Genomic DNA, 24,443 nt, shown 5'->3' with positions numbered 1-24,443 from the left:
ATAGGAAGAGAACCAGGAAAGCACAGTGTCCTTTAGGCCGATTGAGTGGAGCATAGAGAGGAGATGGTGGTCAACAATGTCGAAGGCTGCAGAGAGGTCAAGAAGAATAAGTAGAGAGTGGTCACCATTACATTTTCCGGTCAGTAGGTCACTTTGACGAGGGCAGTTTCTGTTGAGTGTGGGGGGCGGAAGCCAGACTGAAGGATCTAGAAGAGAGTGAGAGAAGAGGTAGCAGGTGAGGCGGGAATAGACCAGGCGCTCCAAGAGTTTGGATATGAAAGGGAGATTGGAGACTAGTCTGTAGTTGTTTGCGCAAGATGGGTCAAGAGGTTTTTTTTTAATAATGGAGCAATGATTGATGTTTGAGGGAGGAGTGGAAGATACCAGAGGAGAGATAGAGATTAAAGATTTTAGTTAGGTGAGTAGTGATGACCGGAGAGAGGGACTGGAGTAGTTGTGAGGGGAAGGGATCAGTAGTGCAAGTGGTCGCACGAGAAGAGAGGAGCCTGGAAACTTCTTCCTCTGTCAATGGGTCAAATGTGGAGAGTGAGCCGGGCGGGATGTGGGGAGGGATGGGATTCATGACACTTGGTGTCTGGGAGCTGATCTCTTGGCGGATGTTTTCTATTTTCTCTGTGAATACGAGGCCAGATCATCGGCATGAAGGTCTGTGATTGTGATTTGGAATCCATAAGAAAGGTTCTTATCCATACGCACGGACACATTATCTGGCCATATCTATGAAGAAATCCACTTCGTTTTCTAAACTGACTCCGTATGAGGACATCTGCAGGCAGGGCCCTTCGACGAGGGGGCAAAACTTGTGCATATATGACATGCTCACCTCACATGTAAAAATACAATATTCGTACAAGACAAAATAGGAGACGTATTTGGCAAGGATGATACCGAAACTGACATGGTGGACCATCTGGGAATGAGTGGCAAAGACCTCTATATGTACCACGCAAAAAGAGAATCGGTATAAAATTTTAATGCATTGGTATCATACCCCAGAAGTCCTTGGTAGGCTTTTTCCTAGCACATCGGACCAATGCTGGAGATGTGCAAAGGACAAGGGATCTCTCACTCATATTTTCTGGGACTGAGAGGTCCTTGTTCCCTTTTGGAGAGAAGCAGAGAAGCTGATCCATAGAGTTATGGAAAATAAGGTCACCTTAGACCCATTTAACTACCTTCTTAATATTCCAACCGTGGGGGCCACAGAAGATTCAGTCATGTTGCTCCTCCACATATGAACATCGGCAAAATGATTATTAGCCTCATATAGAAGAAGAAAAAAAAAACCTTCTTCCCAATTTCCAGGAGCTGGAGTTGCGGATCTGAGAATCGAGGCGGATGGAGTACATGACAGTTTAAACCAACAATCAGCTGGACAAATTTCAACGTATATGGTCGCCTTGGGACTTTTTTGTGGACAGTTTACAACCAGTCATCGGACAAATAATTCATACTTTAGTGCCCTGTACAGATGTTTTCCATTTATCATGTTTCTCATCCCTCCCTGCTTTTGCTTATCCCGTCTTTCCCTATATCTCCCCCCCTTCCAAATGCCGTATCTATTTTTGTCAAAAAGACCAGATACAGTTAGGTCCAGAAATATTTGGACAGTGACACAAGTTTTGTTATTTTAGCTGTTTACAAAAACATGTTCAGAAATACAATTATATATATAATATGGGCTGAAAGTGCACACTCCCAGCTGCAATATGAGAGTTTTCACATCCAAATCGGAGAAAGGGTTTAGGAATCATAGCTCTGTAATGCATAGCCCCCTCTTTTTCAAGGGACCAAAAGTAATTGGACAAGGGACTCTAAGGGCTGCAATTAACTCTGAAGGCGTCTTCCTCGTTAACCTGTAATCAATGAAGTAGTTAAAAGGGCTGGGGTTGATTACAGGTGTGTGGTTTTGCATTTGGAAGCTGTTGCTGTGACCAGACAACATGCGGTCTAAGGAACTCTCAATTGAGGTGAAGCAGAACATCCTGAGGCTGAAAAAAAAGAAAAAATCCATCAGAGAGATAGCAGACATGCTTGGAGTAGCAAAATCAACAGTCGAGTACATTCTGAGAAAAAAGGAATTGACTGGTGAGCTTGCGAACTCAAAAAGGCCTGGGCGTCCACGGATGACAACAGTGGTGGATGAACGCCGCATACTTTCTTTGGTGAAGAAGAACCCGTTCACAACATCAACTGAAGTCCAGAACACTCTCAGTGAAGTAGGTGTATCTGTCTCTAAGTCAACAGTAAAGAGAAGACTCCATGAAAGTAAATACAAAGGGTTCACATCTAGATGCAAACCATTCATCAATTCCAAAAATAGACAGGCCAGAGTTAAATTTGCTGAAAAACACCTCATGAAGCCAGCTCAGTTCTGGAAAAGTATTCTATGGACAGATGAGACCAAGATCAACCCGGACCAGAATGATGGGAAGAAAAAAGTTTGGAGAAGAAAGGGAACGGCACATGATCCAAGGCACACCACATCCTCTGTAAAACATGGTGGAGGCAACGTGATGGCATGGGCATGCATGGCTTTCAATGGCACTGGGTCACTTGTGTTTATTGATGACATAACAGCAGACAAGAGTAGCCGGATGAATTCTGAAGTGTACCGGGATATATTTTCAGCCCAGATTCAGCCAAATGCCGCAAAGTTGATCGGACGGCGCTTCATAGTACAGATGGACAATGACCCCAAGCATACAGCCAAAGCTACCCAGGAGTTCATGAGTGCAAAAAAGTGGAACATTCTGCAATGGCCAAGTCAATCACCAGATCTTAACCCAATTGAGCATGCATTTCACTTGCTCAAATCCAGACTTAAGACGGAAAGACCCACAAACAAGCAAGACCTGAAGGCTGCGGCTGTAAAGGCCTGGCAAAGCATTAAGAAGGAGGAAACCCAGCGTTTGGTGATGTCCATGGGTTCCAGACTTAAGGCAGTGATTGCCTCCAAAGGATTCGCAACAAAATATTGAAAATAAAAATATTTTGTTTGGGTTTGGTTTATTTGTCCAATTACTTTTGACCTCCTAAAATGTGGAGTGTTTGTAAAGAAATGTGTACAATTCCTACAATTTCTATCAGATATTTTTGTTCAAACCTTCAAATTAAACGTTACAATCTGCACATGAATTCTGTTGTAGAGGTTTCATTTCAAATCCAATGTGGTGGCATGCAGAGCCCAACTCGCGAAAATTGTGTCACTGTCCAAATATTTCTGGACCTAACTGTATGTAATTTTGCCGTTTTATGTTGATATGAACAATTCTTTACTAATAAACAGTTTAACAAAACAAAATAAAAAAAAGTTCAGCCCTGGGACCCATACTCTTCTTTTCCTTCAGCATGAGAGAACGCAAACTGCCTTGGCTTTCAGTACCATCTCTATGCTGATGACACTCAAATCTTTCTCTCTGGCTCAGACAGAGTCTTCAAGCATCACTCCAGTGTTTGTTGTTTTTTTTTTTTTTTTTTTTTTTTATTTCAGCACTGGAGTGGTGCTTTAGATATACGTCCCCTGCCCCGATCTTAAACTCACTTGCTGTCATCTGTTTCCAGCATCTCTTCTGTCGGGCTCTGGTGATTTGTGACCTGCTGGCAGCTCCAGAGTCTCATGGAGAGGGCTGTAGGTCACATCTCAATGTAACTCTAGGAGAGCCTTGTTCTGGCTTTCTCCGGCTTTCATAGAGTTTCAGACCCGCAAAACACATCCGTTTTTTTTGTACGTGTGCAGTACGTACTGGAGACACGTACACACGGAGACCCATGTTATTCAATGGTAGATGGCACACACACGTAAAATCACACGGAATGTGTGTCCGTGTGGTAAGTGTGTGCGCTTTTCTACACGGACGACATGTCCGTTTTTGGCCGGCAGCACGCAGGCACGGACCCGCTTTAGTCTATAGGTCCGTGCCTGCACGGACCGCACACGGAGTATGTCCGTGTTCAGCACGTATCATCCGTGTCAGTTTTTCATCACGAAATCTGAAACACTTGTTTCCAATCTATCAGGACAATTGAAAGCAAACAACAGCAGCAGGATCTCATGATGAATGATTAAAATCGTTAATTGGGTAAGAATGCGGGCCTTTAAAAACGGACAGCACACGGACGTATTTTATGTCAATACGGACATTCCACACGCACACACGGCTCGCATACGCCATCACACGGATGCCATACGTACCGGAGAAGCTCCCCTAAAAAACAGAACACGGACCCGAAAAACGGACCGTAAGACATGTACGTTTTTTTTGCGGAAGTGTGTTTTAGGCCTCATTGAGAGACTGTGACTTAAAGGAAATCTGTCAGCAGGATTTTGCTACCTTATCTGTGAGCAGCATGATGTAGGGAAGGAGATTCTGAATCTAACGATGTATCACTTATATTACTGGGTGCAGCCATTCTGACTAGAGATGAGCGGACCCGTGGAAGTTTGGGTTCTGCTGGTCCAGCTGATCTTTTTTTAAAGTTAGGTTTTGGACCCAGACTTGACCCGAACGTCATTTGAAGTCACTGATTGGCAGTTTGGGTCATCTCCCACATGTAGCTAGCCATAAACAGATTACTTCTGTGGGAAGGTAGGCAATATTTTTTTTTTTTATTTTTGTGTGTTGCACACTACATTTGATCACACTGTTGTTACCCCCCAGTGCGAGCCGTTCAAACATTGCACAGCGATCCTCATGTGAGTGGTGTGCATTTGTAAAGCACCTAAACTTAAGTTTGTTGGAAAAGTCTGAGTTTGTACCGAACTTCAGGTTCGCTCTTATTTAGTTCTGACGCAATCATGATTTTTAGATTTAGCCAAGTAGCAGAGCTGAGAGAGCTTCCCTACCCACAAGTTCTCAATAGAGATTGTACATTGGCAATGAGGTGTCAGAGGAGGGGGCGTAGTGCCATGTGCAAGCAAATGGAATCAGAGCAATAAGAAATCCTGATGCTAACAAAAAAAAAAAAGCAACAAATAGGACTTTGACAAGACAGGCAGCCCTGATTTGTGTGTGTTAACCCTTGCAGTATGCGGTCTTCAGCTTACGAAGTAAAAACTTGCCCACATATTCCCTTTAATGTCTGACTTATGGCCATTCAGAACTTATGGGCACAAGATGGCACCATTGGACCAGAGCACGCCAATAAAGGATGAAGCCACCAGGAGGCTTGCATTTAAAGCTCCACTCCAGCAGGGAATGGGTGAATTAACTTCAGAAATTTGATTTGATATATTTGAGCGTGGAAGGATACAGGATAATGAGAGAGGGTGTAGGGGGGGCATTAAAATTTTGCTCTAGGAGCCATCGTATTATAGTTACACTTCTATGACTTACAGCAAATAGAGGGCAGCAGTTATAACCTGCCCAGGCCAAGGAACTAATGCACTAGCAGAATGCAGCAAGAACCCCAATAAGGTGGAGGCATCACAGGTGCAAAAGAAGCAAATCACTCACACACTTCCAATCGATGGAGGTGGAGATTGCTGGATGATAAAATTGCACACAAGTGGCTTGTATTTGGCGTCATTCACACATGTAGGTGCACAGTAACTGGTTAGCAGCCTATTAGTCACGCCCATACCATTCGACCAGGCATTGCCTTTTTTTATTTAGATATCAGTGTAGGGACCCCACAAGCATGAGGACCCATGACGTAGGTTGTTGGCAACCGTATTCTGGCCATAATACCAACCAATACCTCATATATATATTTTATATATGTTTTTTGCACATAACATTTTATATAGGATGCAGCCAGGTCCCTTAATGTTAGGCCTTGTATATTGGACTTCCCATCCCTGTATGGTGCACTTGGATAGTACTGGCGCAGCCCGCCTAGTCGAATAGTATGGGCATGACTAATAGGTACGTCCTAAGCCATATAGGTGTAAATCACCTGCGGCTGCTGCGGGCAGCCGTCGGTGATTCCTGCATGTCAGCTGATTTGAACAGCTGTTATGTGTTCATCGCAGGCACAGGTGGATGCACGATCCACCCACGCCTGTTAATCCCTTAAATCGCATTGTCAAAATGTGACAGCACGATATAAATGCCCGTCGCAGTAAATGTTTACTCACCTGGCTCCATGACGTGATCATGTGGAGCCGATGGTTGCCATGGTAGCACAGGGTCATGTGATGACTCCTGTAGTTTATGACTCACTTCCTGTAACAGGCGGCTGAGTGCTGCCTGTTACAAGACATGAGGATTTCTGGTGATTTCAGCTGATCGCTCATTTATTTCTGTTGATCACAGCTATCAGACTCTGCTGGTCCTTATAGTACCCTAGGGGGACTTTTTAAAAAAAAAAAAAAAACCCCAACAAACTGCAAAGTTTAACCTTTGTCCGGCTGAATAGGTACAATTGTAACTATTCAGTTTTAAAATTGCAATACATTTTTTTTTCCAAAAGTCGTAGAGGGCTGAAATTTCGTGACATCTCTGCAGTTTTGGTCCAGAATATATTGGCCAAATTTCAATAAAATATCTCCACCCCCTTCCGAGATAAGGGGTCGCTGTTAACGTTGTAAAATTATGCAGCCTGACGAAGGTTAAAAAAAATAAAAATACCCTAAAAGTTCAAATCACCCCCTTTTCGCCCCATTGACAAAGGGTTAAAAAAAACCCCACACATTTGTTATTGCAGAGTTCAGAAATGCCCGATCTATCAAAATATAAATTGGTATATAATTGATTGGTAAAAGGGCATAGTGGCAAAAAATTCCACATTTCAAAATTACGTTTTTTGGTCGCCGCAAATTTTGCGCAAAATGCAATAACAGGTGATCAAAATGTAGCAGGTGTGCAAAAATGCTACCATCGAAAACGTCAGCTCAAAATGCAAAAAATAAGCCGTCACTGAGCCTTAAGTTTCGAAAAATGAGAACGCTATGGGTTGAGGATAATGGCGCAAACAGTGCGCCACTTTTTTTGCACAAACTTCAGATTATTTTTAAACCCCTTAGATAAAAGTAAACCTATATATGTTTTGTGTTTACAAACTTGTACCGACCTGAGGCATCACACAGACGCATCAGTTTTACCATATAGTGAACACAGTGAATAAAATATCCCAAAAACAATCATGCAACCTTTCCGCACTTGGAAATATTTACCATTTTCCAGTAAGCTATATGGTAAAACCTATGGTTTCATATAAAAGTATAACTTGTCCCGCAAAAAACAAGCCCTCATATGGCAATATTGATGTAAAAATAAAGTTACGGCTCTCAGAAGAAGGGGAGCAAAAAAACCAACAACCCGAAAAACGGAAAATCAGCCGGGGGTAAATGCGTTAATTTCAGATTCTTCCATCTGCTATTGCACTCATGATAAAGTTTGACAATTTTCTTGGTCAAGAAACCGCTATTGATTAGCTGGATGATGCAGTTTCTCTTTTCTTGGGAAATCTTCTTCATGGTTGCTCCTCATTTTGAACCAGTGACCTCTTGTTTGGACATCAGCCTAATAACACAGTGAGCTATTAGGGAATGTGAGACGAGGTTGTAATTGTAGTATAAAAAGAAGAAAAAGATTTCTCAAACACCAGGAGCAAAACAGTAACGGCAAGAATCTCCATAACTAATCATATGCTAAATAGTTGCAAAACAAATTTATGTATCAGATAGCCAAGATGATTATCTAAAAAAAACAAAACAAATAAAATGATGGTAGTGTCATGCTCAAAGCTGTAGTGGATCGTGAGACATGGAGCCTGAAAGCCAAACGTTCAAAACATGGTTAGTCATTTTGCTCGTCAGTGTATACCAGAATTCTGGCATAATTGCTTTGCTGAATTGGGAATTAAATGCCTCTAGGCCTGTATTGTGGATAAGTCATAGAATCAAAGAATCATAGAATGGTAGAGTTGGAAGGGACCCTCAAGGGCCATCGGGTCCATCCCCCTGCGAGTGCAGGCTTTCCTATATCATACCAGCTATAATTTTATCCAGTTTCTGCTTGAATATTTCCATTAATGGAGAGCTCACCACCTCCTGTGGCAGCCTGTTCTAGTGTCTGACTGCCCTCACTGTCAGAAAGTTTTTCCTAATGTCTATTCTGAATCTCCTTTAAGTTTCATCCCATTGCTTCTTGTACTTCCTTGTGCGAATGAGAATAGGGGTAGTTCCCTCTGCACTTGACTGCCCTTCAGATATTTGTAGACTTAGGGTACCTTCACACTTTAGCGATGCAGCAGCGATCCGACCAGCGATCTGACCTGGTCAGGATCGCTGCTGCATCGCTACATGGTCGCTGGTGAGCTGTCAAACAGGCAGATCTCACCAGCAACCAGCCCCCAGCGACGTGCAAGCGACGCTGCGCTTGCACGGAGCCGGCGTCTGGAAGCTGCGGACACTGGTAACTAAGGTAAACATCGGGTATGGTTACCCGATGTTTACATTAGTTACCAGCGCACACCGCTTAGCTTTGCTCTCCTAGCTACAGTACACATCGGGTTAATTAACCCGATGTGTAATGCAGCTACATGTGCAGAGAGCCGGAGCCGGCAGCACAGGCAGCGTGAGAGCTGCGGAGGCTGGTAACTAAGGTAAATATCGGGTAACCACCTTGGTTACCCGATGTTTATCTTGGTTACAGCTTACCGCAGCTGCCAGATGCCGGCTCCTGCTCGCTTCATTTCGTCGCTCTCTCGCTGTCACACACAGCGATCTGTGTGTCACAGCGGGAGAGCGCCTTTGAAGAAAACGAACCAGGGCTGTGTGTAACGAGCAGCGATCTCGCAGCAGGGGCCAGATCGCTGCTCAGTGTCACACACAGCGAGATCGCTAATGAGGTCACTGCTGCGTCACAAAAAACGTGACTCAGCAGCGATCTCGGCAGCGAGCTCGCTGTGTGTGAAGCACCCCTTAGACCGCTATTAAGTCTCCTCTCAGCGTTCTCTTTTCCTAAGTAGCAAGTAAAGTGTCAGACACTACAGATGCCAAAGTTTTTTTTTATTTTTTTATGTCAGGTTAGTGATGAATCATTTTCTTTATTCTATATGTTAATGCAAATTATTTTTGCTTAGGATAATCTTGCCATGTTACTCATGATAACAGTTCAGCCCTCAGTATTATTAAAATATTGGAATAGGACGGGCTATTAAAGATCATGTCCTGATAAAATAAAAAAAAAATAAAAATGCTGGAAAGTGTCTTTTTTTTTTTACTTTTTTAAAATATTAATAATAATTATAGTGAATAAGAGGAACCCTGATCTAAAAAAAACCCAAAAAACCCCCCAACAATGTGCTAAGCAAATAATGAAAGAAAAAGAAAAACAAAAGACAAAGAATTATACAACTTTTATTTTCCACAGATTTTATAGAATTTTGCTACATTGTTTATGTATATTTCTATGTGATTATACATTTTCCTTTTTATGAAGTCCAACATTATACAATTTATAGTGATATGTTTGGTAGTGTACCTATAAGATTTTAAAAAGTTCTTTTTTTTCTTCTTTTTTTGGAATGTACAGTGTATGAGGTAAAATTATTAAGGTTAGATTAAAAATTATTTAGCATTTTTTTTTCTTATTTCTGCAGATATCCGCACTGAGACTCAGTGGCAGATGCACTATTAAATGACGTTTACTATCAAAAATAGGAATTCATCTTGAATTTTGCTATGAAAAAAAAAACAAAAAACAAGTCACTTGAGATAATTGTCTGAGTGACCCTAATTTTAGACATTCAACCGTGTGGAAATTTCTGGGCAAAAAACACACAACCTCATTTATACTGGCCGAACATGGCACATACAGAAGGCGCTAGAAAAAAAAAATATATATATTCATATATCATTTCCTGTGAGAACATATTAACCGATACATAAAAAGGTGACAAAGGAAGAGAAGATAACAGAGGTAAACGCACATCACGATTCATAGGACAGAGCATTGTTACCACCAGAGGACTGAAATTTTAACATCCGTTGTAACAAAACAAAATGTAAAATCTACAAACACATTATTTGACACATAAACAATTACAATACATGCCCATTACTACTGTAGAAACAGCTCTGGAAAAGATCTTCATAGCAAGAATTAGCCGCTTATTTATCCAAGAGAAGTGCTCATTGACATTAAAATGCTAATCAATCCCAACAAAAATAAAAGCAGTGATTCACCACCTCCCGACATAGCGGAGAATAAATTAAGAGGATGAGGATGGGTGCAGGAACAGACAGTATGGGAGCAGTAAGGTTTCGGATACGGTTCTTATAAGCTGGCAGTTCATCGATACCCGACAGAAGGTGCCCAATGTCATACTTCATTCTGGTCATTAGAGAACTTACGTACGCAAGCTCACAAAACAGGAGAAAATTGCAAAGTGCTTCTATGCAACACTGACTACATGCAATTAACAATTTGGTACAAATTTAGGACATACATTACATTAAACATTAGTTTTTTTTTTATCCAAGAAATAAAGCAGCTTAAAAAAAGGTTTTCGGTGCAAATTACAACATTTTGCCTTTAAGTTTTGGTGAGAGAGATAACAAAATGGGATAAGAAACAGAAGGCTACGCTACAAACCAGGCATGGATGAGATAGGGCAGCTACAATGCAGGGCAGCTATAAGACTAGTGGTAGCCCATGAAGCTATACTCTAGTTAGCTGAAAGTGCTAAGGCATACCTGAATTTCCAAAAGTAATCTTAAAGTGGTAGTCCTCAAGCCCTCCATGGCATCCAAAAAATGAACTGTCATGGGGACCTGGGGTGGCCAGAAGTAAAGGTCGTAGAATTGTTTTGCTGGTTAGGACAAGGCTGATCTCAGGGTGGGAGGATGAATTGTTGTTGGTTGCCAAGAAAAAGTGTTAGGCCAGAGTCACACTTGCGAGTGCCTCGCGTGTAACTCGCGCAAGTCTCTCATTGCATCACCCGTCAATGGCCGCACACTCACCGGAGAGGAGCGTCTCAGCTGCATAGAGATACATGCAACTGACCCGGGTGATGTAATGAGAGACTCGCGCGAGTTATACGCAAGGCACTCGCAAGTGTGACTCCGGCCCTACACCATCTTTACCGAATAGAAAACCAGCCAAAAACAGTTCTTAAAACTGCATGTAAGAATAGAAAGGTGGCACAAAGAAAGCAAGGGTGCTTCAAGCTAGGACTTTAAAAAAATCCACAAATACGGTTGTAAAATATCTGAATGTAGAATGTTGGCTTTTGCAACCAAAGTATAGAAGTAGTCAAGAGTCCACAATCCTTTTTGGTCCTTTATCAGCCATCGCAACCAGAAAATAAAATAAAATCATCAATGTTGTATTAACTAAATGCCAATAAAAGAAAAAAACTAGATAAAATAAAGCATACAAATCTGTTCAAACCAATGCATAAAACAATACATAGGATCTGTCATCAAATTCCACAATGCAAATTGTATACATTACTAAATAGATCTTAGACCTGATGAGGCTGGTGTGCTTACTATGAAAACTCCATGTTAGAATGGCTGCATAATCCGGTTATTAAAATAAGCATTTTAGCAGTCCAACTTGCTTATTTTAATATCAGGTGGGAAAACTGTCAAAAGGGATTATACGGCCGGTCTGACAGCTTCAAAGCAAGTAAGATGCAGATTTTGCTGTGGATTTCACTCTGTATTGAAATCCATAATAAAAGAAAATTGCAACGAAGATTGACATACTGTATATTTAAAGATCCATATTGCAGGTCAATTTCCATGAGAAAAAAAAAACATTTAACAGCGTCTGGTTGAGATTTCATCCACATTGTTGGAACTGTAATTCCTTAGGAATTTTATGCGTGCAAATCCACATTTCCATCCAGTTTACTTACACTTATATTTGTATCTGTGTGTGATCATTACACTACATAATTCATATACTTCTAAAATGAAGGTCCACATAGAGCAATAAAGCATTTTTTTTTTACAATATGGGATTCAAAGCCGGTTTCCCCTATGTGACTCCTATTACTATTCTCATAGATGAACTTGAAATACATGGCTTTTACACCACCGCCCCTTTAATTTCGAATAGATTTCCATTTTTGAAAATTGGTAGCAGTAACGTGTACATTCCATCTTTCTGATACTAGTACTACAATGTGTCTGCCTGTGACAAATTCCAGCTTTTTCCCCTTTATCATTACTTGTATATCCTGCAAAGAATAGCATAGACCTGATGTTACTAGTCACTGACTGGACACAACCTGGTTGAGGTCTTGGTTTGGCGGAGGTTACTCAATCCACTGGACATTGTATTACACATGCTGGGGAGGCAGAAAAAGAAGGGGCCGGGAAAGTCACAGTCCTGAGAGCTCAGTAATACACGGACACCCTAATTGACAGAGGAGTTAGGTTGTACTGGATTCTTCCATGTCACCTTCCTAGTTAATATAGCATACGATGTACGAGCCTACTAGTCAACATTATGGCCATGACTATGATATTCCTTGCATCTGGTTAAGGCATCAACCTTTCTTTCATTCTCAACCGCAGTATTTGTCCTTTCACACAAATTATGTCCAAAGGTTCTTCAGCCAAAAAAAGTTGGTGTCTGTTACTAAAACAGACAAAGGTAAACCTTCGTAGCCTAAAAAACCCACCTCGATTCTGATCACACATCAGACTTCTGATCAGGCCTCATCAGGTACACCAGTTGTGCCACATGCAATATCTCCGATACCTTCTGAACGGTCCGCATCACCCTTACTGATTAATGTGACATACCATTCTAAACATTCCAGTTGTATTTACTGCCTGAGAGGAGACAAATTACTGTATTCAGATTAAACCCTGTTACCGCCAGAGGGCAACGCATCAGGCAGCAAAAAGGGTAGATTTAAGACACAGAGGAGGTAGAAGTACAATGAGAACACCCCCACTTTTTAAACAATGTATTTTTTTGCAGCACTTAAGGTGACCCTTTAATAAATCTCTATCATCCTTGCACAAGGTCAATCTTCTAACCATGAAAGAACTGAGGAGCGTTGGATGTGTGTAAACATTACACCGAATGGCATACGAGTCGAGGTCTGTCTGGCTTGTGCCTTCATTACTCAAGACCACACAATAGTACAAGCTTTGTGGCTGACAGAAGTGACAACATGACATGCTACAGTAGTCCTGATGCTGTACTACATGCCACCAAGTTTTCTTTAAAAGCAAGATAATTTGTAAAACAAAATTTATGTTTTTCTTTAGTAGATGTAACGTAAAAAAATAAAGTATAGGGATCAGGATAAAGCTAAATGGGGATCCTTCACTTTATGACAAAGTATTGGATAATGAAGGCAATCAGGATGGAGAATGTAGCAAACAGCACAAGGATGACGGCAGCGCACTGCTCGTCGCTCAGCGTCCTTGTTGTCCTTGTGGGTTCAGTAATGTCTTTGCTGGTGTTGCTTTGTGACTCGTTCTTGTGTGAGATGAAAAGGACTGTGGCACTGTAAGGACCGGTCAAATCCTGAGGTCCGGCAATGTCTTGGCACTGGCGAATGGCACAAACGCGAAATCGATATTCACAGTTCAAATGGAGGGCAGAGTATCGGTGTGATGTATTGGGTCCCTTATATGCCTGGAAGAGAGAAGATCACGTCATTATCAGATAAAAAAAAAATCCTGACGTTGAATTTAATCAGCCACAGTCTAAACAGTGTAACAAGCAGTTAGGATTGTAAGGCCCCATGCGCACACTGCAGTTTTTTATGTCTTTTTGGTGCAGTTTGTGGCCTTTTAGTGACCCCAAACTGCACGCCTTTCCTTCCCCAGGAAAATCTATGAGATTTCAGTTTTGCTGTGCGCACGTTGCTTTTTTTTGGGCTGCATTTGTTTTGGTGACCACAAAAGTGCAGCATGTCAGTGCTTTTTTCATTTTTCACCCATTGGTAATAAAACACATGAAAAACATATGGTTAAAAAAACCCAAAACAAAACGATCAAAAACGCATGCATTTTTTGTCACAAGATGCGTTTTTTTGGCCACAGCGTGCATTTTTAAGGTTACAGCAAAAATGCACCATGCGGACAAACCCTTAGTTATCTGTTACCATAGATACACAAAAACATTTGGTCATTTTGTTTAAACTATTTTCAAAATTGCTCTATTTTTTTTATTTTAGATGCAGTGGAGCACTATAATAACAATCCATTATCCCCTTTCTGTCATTTTGCGGGTGTATGGAGCAGGTTCAGGAGCGGAGCCAGTTGCATACAGGGCAGGTGCCTGCTTTGTTATACAGCCAGAAACTGACAGGAACAGAAGCGACCAGAACTAGCTCCGATCACTGCTTTTTAAGCATTAGTTTTGAAGTATGTATTAGAAGAGATCAGAAGATTAAAGGGAACCTGTCACCACTTTTTCGGCCTATAAGCTGCGGCCACCACCACCGGGCTCTTATATACAGCATTCTAACATGCTGTATATAAGAGCCCAGGCCGAGGGTATAACATAAAAAACACTTTATAATACTTACCTAATGGTCGCGTGGTGGGTCTTATGGGCATCTGCGTTGTCCTGTCCTGACGCCGCCTCTTTTGGCCATCTTTGTTCGTTTTCTCTAGCCGACGTCATACACACTCGCTGGCATTCAGGTCCTGAGCAGACGCACTTTGATCTGCCCTGAGCAGGGCAGATCAAAGTATTGTAGTGCGCCTGCACAGGACCGGCGAGTGTGTATGACGTAGCCGCGTCATGCACCCAGGCTTCAGAAAGAGGACAAAGATGGGCGAAAGAGGAGGCGCCGGCACCGGACAATGGAGATGCCCATAAGGCCCACCGTGCGACCGTTAGGTAAGTATTATAAAGTGTTTTTTATGTTATACCCCTGGCCTGGGCTCTTATATACAGCATGTTAGAATGCTGTATATAAGAGCCCGGTGGTGGTGGCGGTAGCTTATAGGCCAAAAAAGTGGTGATAGGTTCCCTTTAACTGTTCATATCTCCATATCCCCCGGGGGGGACAAAAGTGTAAAGAAAAAAAAAAAAAGTTCAAAATTATCAAGTTTTTCCCCAAATCAAAAATAAACATAAAAAACCCCAAAACATATAGTGTTCATAAAAGGCTGATCTATTGAAACCTAAATTGCACCAAAAACATTAAAAGCTCTTACGCAGATTCGTCGACAGAAAAATTTAAAATGGTAGAATTCCAGAAAATGGAAAAATTATAAAATCTTTTTAATCACTGAGATAAGGAGATCTATAGGTTTCCACATGCCGACTTGTTGTTCTCCACAAACAGAAAACTTTCCCCTCAAATTCCCTATTGAATATAAAAATGGACAACCCATTGAAGAGTAAAAAAGAAAGGCTTGAAAGCCCCTGAAGTTTTCAGCTTCTGTAGACTCCATGTCCTCAATAAACTAGTTAGGAAAGCGCGTTTTAATAGGATTAGCCGTGGAGGAAGTCTTATTAGTTAATGTAGTACAGTCCTGTTTGCTTTGCTAAATTAATATACTTTGCAGTGTTATATTTTTAAAAATGTAATTTAATAACTTGAAAAATCAATATTTGGCGTCAACAGCTTTCTTTCTTGCATCTGACATAAAAGTCTGGTAATGTATTAAACCTAATTACAACAGTAAATATATGCGCAACCAACACAATGATGAACCCGTTGTAGGGAAACTATTAAGATGTACGGTAGAACAAAACCTTGTAATAAAGCCTAATGAATACATCAGTATTGATCTCCGGAGAGGAAGCCAATACTCATTTGTATCTTAGCTTATACTTAGGCTTAATAAGATTTGCTTTTTTAGCAGAGATCTTCTTCTCATTGTAGTCATGGACAACTAGGACTCCTGATATCTGTACAGCTCAGATTTACATATTTGTGCCAGGAAAAGATGTGCTGCAAATGAAAGGAGGTGGTTGGTATTAACTAGGATTAGGAAGACATTAGCATGAAATATGTCTCCCATAGAAAACCTAAAGATGAAAAGCAAGTATATATGCTTTCAAAGGGACTCTGTCAGCAGGTTTCTGTAATGTAATCTGAAGACAGCATGCTGCAAGAGTTAAAATAGAGAATTCATCTCTGCTTCTGTTATCACTTTTTTTTTTTACATGCAATGTTAGTTTAAGCCTCTTATCTTTATCATTAGTGGGTCTCAGCAGAACATGAGTTGTAGTCAGACTATGCCCCCTTCTGTGATTAGCATCTTGTCTCCGGAAGTTTAGACTGAACAACTGGTGTGGGCGAGGGCAGCTCTCCCAGCTCTGCTGCATGCAAAATCTAAAATCTTTCAGTGTCAGAACGGCTGCACACAGTAAGCTAAGTCATAGATCGTTGAACTCTGGGCCTCTTTGCCTACATTATGCTGCTCTCAGATTAGGTAGCAAAAACCTGCTGACATTCATTTTAAGGGGCTTTAACCAAGTTTTCTGGAAGTTTACAAAAAATAACACACGGCTTCTGTGCTCAAGTTCTACAATTTCAATATTTGGGGAACCTGGATCTTAAAAATGTTTGTTTCCCAATAGGCTTTCATTCATTGAATTCAGGCTACCGATTACCTGATGAACAAGCATTAGGTAAAATTATGTATTGGGCTGTACAAAACATCATTCTCAGCAGCACAATGTGCTACTGAAAACAATAGCTGCCTATGTTCACTGTCTGATGTATTATCGAACGCTTAATTGGCATTGTTAAGCAAATTCTGTCTGTTTATACAGGCTATTAACCCACCGCTGACTGGCAGATGTTTAACGGTGCAAATCAGTTAATGTAAACTCACGTTTAGCCATTCTCAGTATAAGGCTGGAGTCACATTAACGTATGACATCCGATGCGAGAGCAACGGATTTGATATACTAATGACCCTCGGCTCAGGCTCTGCTGCGAGCGTGAGCTGAGTGTCATGCGACTGTGACCCAATCTTGCAATCAGGTCACAGCTGTGATGGAGAGGGCGGGCGCTGCGAAGGAGAGGGAGGGGTTAATCTCCCTATCAACTTCATTGTCTGCCTTTGCGTATCTCGCACTGCATTCCGGTGTCATCCGAGTGCAGTCCGATGTTTCTCTCGCACAAATACACTTGAATTTGTCCGAGTGATATGGCTTTTGCAGACAATCGCAGCATGCTGCAATTTTTTTTTTCAGTCCATTAAGGACTGAAAAAAAAGTCGCACATCTGAGCTGCAGCACTGTCTTACATTGGGCCGAGTGCAATGCAAGTGTGACTCTGCCCTTACACCATTTGTCAGTCCCACAGGTAACAATTCCCACTTATCTCCCATACTTTTTAATCAGCTTTGGGCTCTTCAATATGGAAGTATTTCTTCTCAAAGAATTAGCCAAGGGTGATGCAGAGGTAAAAGTCACACCTAAAAAGAAGCGGCCAAAAAGACGCTCTGACATATAAGTCGTCAGAAGTTTTATAATCGATACATGGTAGGTGGAGACCCTGTTACAAATTTTGCTTTGGGCCCAGGAGCTTCTAGTTTTAAAGCACCACTCACTGCAGCTTTTTTTTTTTTTTGTACCACTAGAGTGGTGCTTTAAATGCAAATCCTCTGCCCTCAGTCTGATACTCACCCTCCAGCATCTTCATCCATTTCCAGTAATGCTCTAGTCTGTCTCCTGTAATTGGTGACCTACCATCAACTCCATTATTTCATGGAGTGCACTAGAGGTCTATGAAAGCCTTGCTCTAGCTATCATAGACTAACATTGAGACCTTGTGACATAACGTCTGGCCATTCAGAAGTTATGGGCACAAGATGGCACCCGGGACCAGAGCACCACAGAAAAAAATGATGACTACGGTGGCAGGTGAGTATATGACATGGGGCAGGGAGAGTGCCACTCCAGGTCTGGAAAAAAATAAAAAAATCCACCGGAGTGGTGCTTTAAAGATTTCTTACCAGTCACCTATGTTTTTCTTATGTATTTTTAACCAAGTGACGAATTCTGGAGAAAGCTAAATTTAGGTCTCCCATACGCATTACACTAGCATCAACAGGTTTGGCCGACAGTCCAATCTATACACCAATTCTTCCCCCACAGATTATGAGAATATGGTGGGTCTGATTTCAGATTGGCAATCTTTTTCTTCTCGGTGTGATAAGCTGTTAGAATAGTTTGGTTGCGACTCTCCCAGAGAACGTAGGCAGTCAGGAAGAAGGGAATTTTGTTTACTTACCGTAAATTCCTTTTCTTCTAGCTCCAATTGGGAGACCCAGACAGTGGGTGTATAGCTACTGCCTCTGGAGGCCGCACAAAGAACTACACTTAAAAGTGTAAGGCCCCTCCCCTTCTGGCTATACACCCTCCCGTAGGAGTACGGATTCCTCAGTTTTAGTACCAAAGCAAGAAGGAGGAAAGCCAATAACAGTTTCAAAAACAAATTCAATCCGATAACAAGATCGGAGAACTTAAGAAACAACATGAACAACATGTGCACCCGAAAAACGAAACCCTAAGAACAAATAGGGCGGGTGCTGGGTCTCCCAATTGGAGCTAGAAGAAAAGGAATTTACGGTAAGTAAACAAAATTCCCTTCTTCTTTTTCGCTCCTAATTGGGAGACCCAGACAGTGGGACGTCCAAAAGCAGTCCCTGGGTGGGTAAAAAGATACCACATGAACGGGCTGTCAGACAGCCTCTTCCTACAGGTGGGCCACCGCCGCCTGAAGGACCTGTCTACCTAGGCTGGCATCTGCCGAAGCGTAGGTATGCACTTGATAGTGTTTGGTAAACGTGTGCAGACTCGACCAGGTAGCCGCCTGGCACACTTGCTGAGCCGTAGCCTGATGCCGCAATGCCCAGGACGCACCCACGGCTCTGGTAGAATGGGCCTTCAGTCCAGATGGAATCGGAAGCCCAGCAGAACGGTATGTGTGAAGAATTGGTTCCTTGATCCACCGCGCCAGGGTGGATTTGGAAGCTTGCGATCCCTTATGCTGACCAGCGACTAGGACAAAGAGCGCATCAGAACGGCGTAGAGACGCCGTGCGAGAATGTAAATCCTGAGTGCTCTCACCAGGTCCAACAGATGTAAACCCTTTTCAAATTGGTGAACTGGATGCGGACACAAAGATGGCAAAGTGATATCCTGATTGAGATGAAAGGAAGAAACCACCTTGGGAGAAAACTCTGGAATTGGACGCAGTACTACCTTGTCTTGGTGAAACACCAGGAAGGGAGATTTGCAAGATAACGCCGCTAGCTCGGACACTCTTCGAAGAGACGTGACCGCCACAAGAAAAACTACCTTTTGTGAAAGCCGAGAAAGGGGAACCTCTTTCAAAGGCTCGAAAGGCGGCTTCTGGAGAGCAATGAGAACCTTGTTCAGATCCCAGGGTTCCAATGGCCGTCTGTAAGGAGGAACGATATGACAAACTCCTTGGAGAAACGTGCGTACTTTAGAAAGCCGTGCCAAGCGCTTCTGAAAGAATACGGATAGCGCGGAGACTTGACCCTTAAGAGAGCTAAGCGACAAACCTTTTTCCAACCCAGACTGCAGGAAGGAAAGAAAAATTGGCAATGCAAATGGCCAGGGAGAAAACCCTTGAGCCAAGCACCACGCTAAGAATATCTTCCACGTCCTGTGATAGATCTTAGCTGAGGATGGTTTTCTAGCCTGTCTCATTGTGGCAACAACTTCATGAGATAAACCTGAGGCCGCTAGGATCCAGGACTCAATGGCCACACAGTCAGGTTCAGGGCCGCAGAATTCAGATGGAAAAACGGCCCTTGAGACAGCAAATCTGGACGGTCTGGTAGTGTCCACGGTTGGCCTACCGTGAGATGCCACAGATCCGGGTACCACGACCTTCTTGGCCAATCTGGAGCGACGAGTATGGCTCGATGGCAGTCGGACCTGATTTTCCGGAGAACTCTGGGTAACAATGCTAGAGGTGGGAACACATAGGGGAGTCGGAATTGCGACCAATCCTGAACCAAGGCGTCTGCCGCCAGTGCTCGGTGATCGTGAGACCGTGCCATGAAAACTGGGACCTTGTTGTTGTGCCGTGATGCCATCAGATCGACGTCCGGCGTCCCCCAGCGGCAACAGATCTGCTGAAACACGTCCGGGTGAAGGGACCATTCTCCTGCGTCCATGCCCTGGCGACTGAGAAAGTCTGCTTCCCAGTTTTCCACGCCTGGGATGTGAACTGCGGATATGGTGGACGCTCTGCTTTCCACCCACGTCAAAATCCGCTGGACTTCTTGAAAAGCTTGGCGACTGCGTGTTCCCCCTTGGTGGTTGATGTACGCCACCGCCGTGGAATTGTCCGACTGAATCCGAATCTGCTTGCCTTCCAGCCATTGTTGGAAGGCTCGCAGGGCAAGATAGATTGCTCTGATTTCCAGAACATTGATCTGCAGGGTGGACTCTTCCTGAGTCCACGTCCCCTGAGCCCTGTGGTGGAGAAACACCGCTCCCCACCCTGATAGGCTCGCATCCGTCGTGACCACTGCCCAGGACGGGGGAAGGAACGACTTTCCCTGTGACAATGAGGTGGGGAGAAGCCACCAACGCAGAGAGTCCTTGGCAGTCTGAGAGAGGGAGACAGTCCTGTCGAGGGACGTCGATTTCCCATCCCATTGGCGTAGAATGTCCCATTGTAGAGGGCGCAGATGAAACTGCGCGAACGGGACTGCCTCCATTGCTGCTACCATCTTTCCTAGGAAATGCATGAGGCGCCTCAGTGAGTGCGACTGGCTCTGAAGGAGAGATTGCACTCCAGTCCGTAGCGAGCACTGCTTGTCCAGTGGAAGCTTCACTATCGCTGAGAGAGTATGAAACTCCATGCCAAGATAAGTCAGAGATTGGGTCGGGGTTAGATGAGACTTTGGAAAGTTGATAATCCACCCGAAACTCTGGAGAGTGTCTAGTGCCACCTTCAGACTGTGCTGGCATGCCTCTTGAGAGGGTGCCTTTATAAGCAGGTCGTCTAGATACGGGATGACCGAGTGACCCTGCGAGTGCAGAACAGCTACTACTGCTGCCATGACTTTGGTGAAGACCCGGGGGGCTGTTGCCAGACCGAAAGGTAACGCTACGAACTGCAGGTGTTCGTCGTGTATGACGAAGCGTAGGAAACGCTGATGCTCTGGTGCAATCGGCACGTGGAGATACGCATCTTTGATATCTATTGATGCTAGAAAATCTCCTTGAGACATTGAGGCTATGACGGAGCGTAGGGATTCCATCCGGAACCTCCTGACTTTTACGTGTCTGTTGAGCAACTTTAGATCCAGGACGGGTCGATACGATCCGTCCTTTTTTGGGACCACAAACAGATTGGAGTAAAAACCGTGACCTTGTTCCTGAAGAGGGACGGAGGTCACCACTCCTTCCGCCTTTAGAGCGGCCACCGCCTGCAACAGAGCATCGGCTCGGTCTGGTGGTGGAGAAGTTCTGAAGAAACGAGTTGGCGGACGAGAACTGAACTCTATCCTGTACCCGTGAGACAGAATATCCCTCACCCAACGGTCTTTGACGCGTGACAGCCAAATGTCGCCAAAGTGGGAAAGCCTCCCACCGACCGCGGGTGTGGGAATCGGAGACCGCAAGTCAGGAGGACGCCGTCTTGGCAACGGTTCCTCCGGCTGTCCTTTTTGGGCGTGACTGAGACCTCCAAGAATCTGAGCGTCTCTGGTCTTTTTGAGTCTTTTTTGACGAGGCGAATTGGGACCTGCCCGGTCCTCGAAAGGACCGATAACCAGACTGACCCTTCCTCTGTTGGGGTTTGTTTTGTCTGTGTTGCGGTAAGGATGAGTCCTTACCCTTGGAGTGTTTGATGATTTCATCCAAACGCTCTCCAAACAATCGGTCACGAGAAAAAGGCAAATTGGTTAAGCACTTCTTGGAATGAGAATCTGCTTTCCAATGTCTCAACCACAGGGCCCTACGCAAAACAACGGAGTTGGCTGACGCCACTGCCGTGCGGCTTGTAGCGTCAAGAACAGCATTAATCGCGTACGACGCGAATGCCGCCATTTGCGAGGTCAATGGTGCTACCTGCGGGGCAAATGCACGTGTGACTGAGTCGACTCGCGCAAGCCCGGCTGAGATAGCTTGGAGTGCCCATACGGCCGCAAAAGAAGGCGCTAATGACGCTCCAATCGCTTCATAGATGGATTTCAGCCAGAGCTCCATCTGCCTGTCAGTGGCATCTTTAAGTGCCGCTCCATCTTCAACTGCAACCAAGGATCTAGCTGCAAGCCTGGAAATTGGAGGATCCACTTTTGGACACTGGGTCCAACCCTTGACCACCTCAGGGGGAAAAGGATAGCGTGTATCTTTAAGCCGTTTAGAAAAACGCCTTTCAGGATAAGCGTGGGGTTTCTGGATTGCGTCTCTAAAGTCAGCGTGGTCCAGAAAAGTGCTTAATGTACGCTTAGGGTATCTGAAATGGATTCTCTCGTGCTGCGAAGCTGACTCCTCTACAAGAGGAGCTGGTGGGGAAATATTTAACATCTTATTGATGTTAAATATAAGATCATTAACTATGGCGTCACCATCTGGTGTATCTAGATTGAGAGCGGTCCCAGGATCAGAATCCTGATCAGTTACGTCCGCCTCATCACCCATAGATTCATCTCGCTGGGATCCTGACCATTGAGATGAATGTGAAGGCCCGTCATAGCGAGCCCGCTTAGGCTGCCCGGGGCCATCGTCCGAGTCAGAGTCTTCACCCTGAGGTGTATGTGCCCGTCCCGGAGCTTGGAGGTAATTCAGCTGAGGGGGACCAGGGGGCAATGATTGCACAGTGTCCGTGGCCTGAAGTACAGGCCTAGCTCGCAATGTGTCAAGAATTTGTGACATAGTGAGAGACATTCTGTCAGCAAAAGCTGCAAACTCAGTTCCTGTCACTTGGACAGCATTCACAGGTGGTACACCCTGGGTCACGTCCAGCAGAGGTCCCGACTGTGCAAGCGCCGCAGGGGCCGAGCACTGCACACAATGGGGGTCCGTGGAGCCTGCCGGTAGAAAAGTCCCACATGCGGTGCAGGAAGCATATAATGTCTGTGCCTTGGCACCCTTGCGTTTTACGGACGACATGCTGCTGGCTCTCTGCAATGTGAGAGAGTCTATAGCCAAAGGGCGACCAGCGCTATGTAATACCAAGTATTTGTAGAGACAAAATACTAAGAATACTACTGGCACAAGAGGGGGTGAGCCCTGAGGGCTGCTTACCGCCCGCTGAATAGCGGGTAAGAGGCGCAGAATTCCTTGTCTGGGTCTCCCCGGCTCCCCTCTGCAGCTCAGCGTGTCAGCAGGAATGGCTGCCGGCGTCTGTGGAGAGGGGCGGTCCGTGGGAGTTCCCAAACAAAAGTGCGGGAAACAGTGTCCCCTCTGTGCCTACTGTGAGGGCTGGAGTATGTAAAAACGACTCCAGCCCTCAGCGCTGATGCACTGACCAGCGTCCCGCCCCTCTCCTGACTGGCAGGTCTGGGGGCGGGAACGAACGGAAGCAGGCCGCAAAAGCCGGGGACTCGAGTTATCAGCGCGGCCGCCGTAAAAGCGCGGGCCGCGCTGAAGTCCCCGGCGCACCACAAGTGCCAGCCGCGCCGCAGTCCCAGCGGCCGGCGCGACCGATTCCCAGAAGTGTGCCTGCTTCAGCGAAGCTGAATGAGGCCATGGCACAAGCGCCGTAGCGCTGATGTCCCCCGGCGCACTACAACACCCAGCATGCTGCTGTGTGAGCGCCAAATGCACGGGGACACAGAGTACCTTGAGGAAGCAGGGCCATGTCCCTGATGTACTCCGCTCCATCCAGCATCTTCTCCAGGGGCTGTAGATGGAGCACGGTCTCAGTGCCTGGAGACCAGTAAATCCCACTTCACCCAGAGCCCTGTAAAAAGGGATGGGGAAGGAATCAGCATGTGGGCTCCTGCCGCCGTACCCGCAATGGGTACCTCAACCTTACAAACACCTCCGACATAGAGTGGGGTGAGAAGGGAGCATGCTGGGAGCCCTGTATGGGCCCTCTTTTCTTCCATCCGACATAGTCAGCAGCTGCTGCTGACTAAAAACAATGGAGCTATGCGTGCGTGTCTGACCTCCTGCGCACAAAGCTAAAACTGAGGAATCCGTACTCCTACGGGAGGGTGTATAGCCAGAAGGGGAGGGGCCTTACACTTTTAAGTGTAGTTCTTTGTGCGGCCTCCAGAGGCAGTAGCTATACACCCACTGTCTGGGTCTCCCAATTAGGAGCGAAAAAGAAAGTTAGCTGTAAAATGAACAATTGGCTAAACCATCGTTCAACCCAACAGCCATCTTTTGTGAATGGGGGACATTGCAGAAAAAGCAATACTCACCCCAACTTGCTGAAGAAATGGAGGTCTTTTTCCGACACTGTCGAATTAAGACTTGCTGGATAGGGATCCTACATGAGCGCTCTATATAAATTACTATATACAGGGTGGTCCAAATGTAGGTGGACAGTATGTGTAATAGGGTTATGAAGGGGGAGATTTATCA

General features: G+C 44.5%; 1 protein-coding gene across 6 annotated transcripts in view; it reads right to left on the bottom strand.

Annotated features, from left to right (window-relative positions):
* Positions 1-9,312: 9,312 nt before the first annotated feature.
* FNDC3A (fibronectin type III domain containing 3A) overlaps positions 9,313-24,443 on the bottom strand; it is a 356,645-nt gene continuing 341,514 nt past the window's right edge. For all 6 annotated transcript variants that reach the window (XM_075337265.1, XM_075337266.1, XM_075337267.1 and 3 more), the window contains one exon: positions 9,313-13,577. In XM_075337265.1, the coding sequence (XP_075193380.1) occupies positions 13,263-13,577 (315 nt within the window). In that variant the 3' untranslated portion in view covers positions 9,313-13,262. The remainder of the gene's footprint in view (positions 13,578-24,443) is intronic.

Source organism: Anomaloglossus baeobatrachus, chromosome 2 (assembly GCF_048569485.1).
Source record: "Anomaloglossus baeobatrachus isolate aAnoBae1 chromosome 2, aAnoBae1.hap1, whole genome shotgun sequence".
NCBI lineage: Eukaryota > Metazoa > Chordata > Amphibia > Anura > Aromobatidae > Anomaloglossus > Anomaloglossus baeobatrachus.
This window is presented reverse-complemented; position numbering and strand designations above follow the sequence as displayed.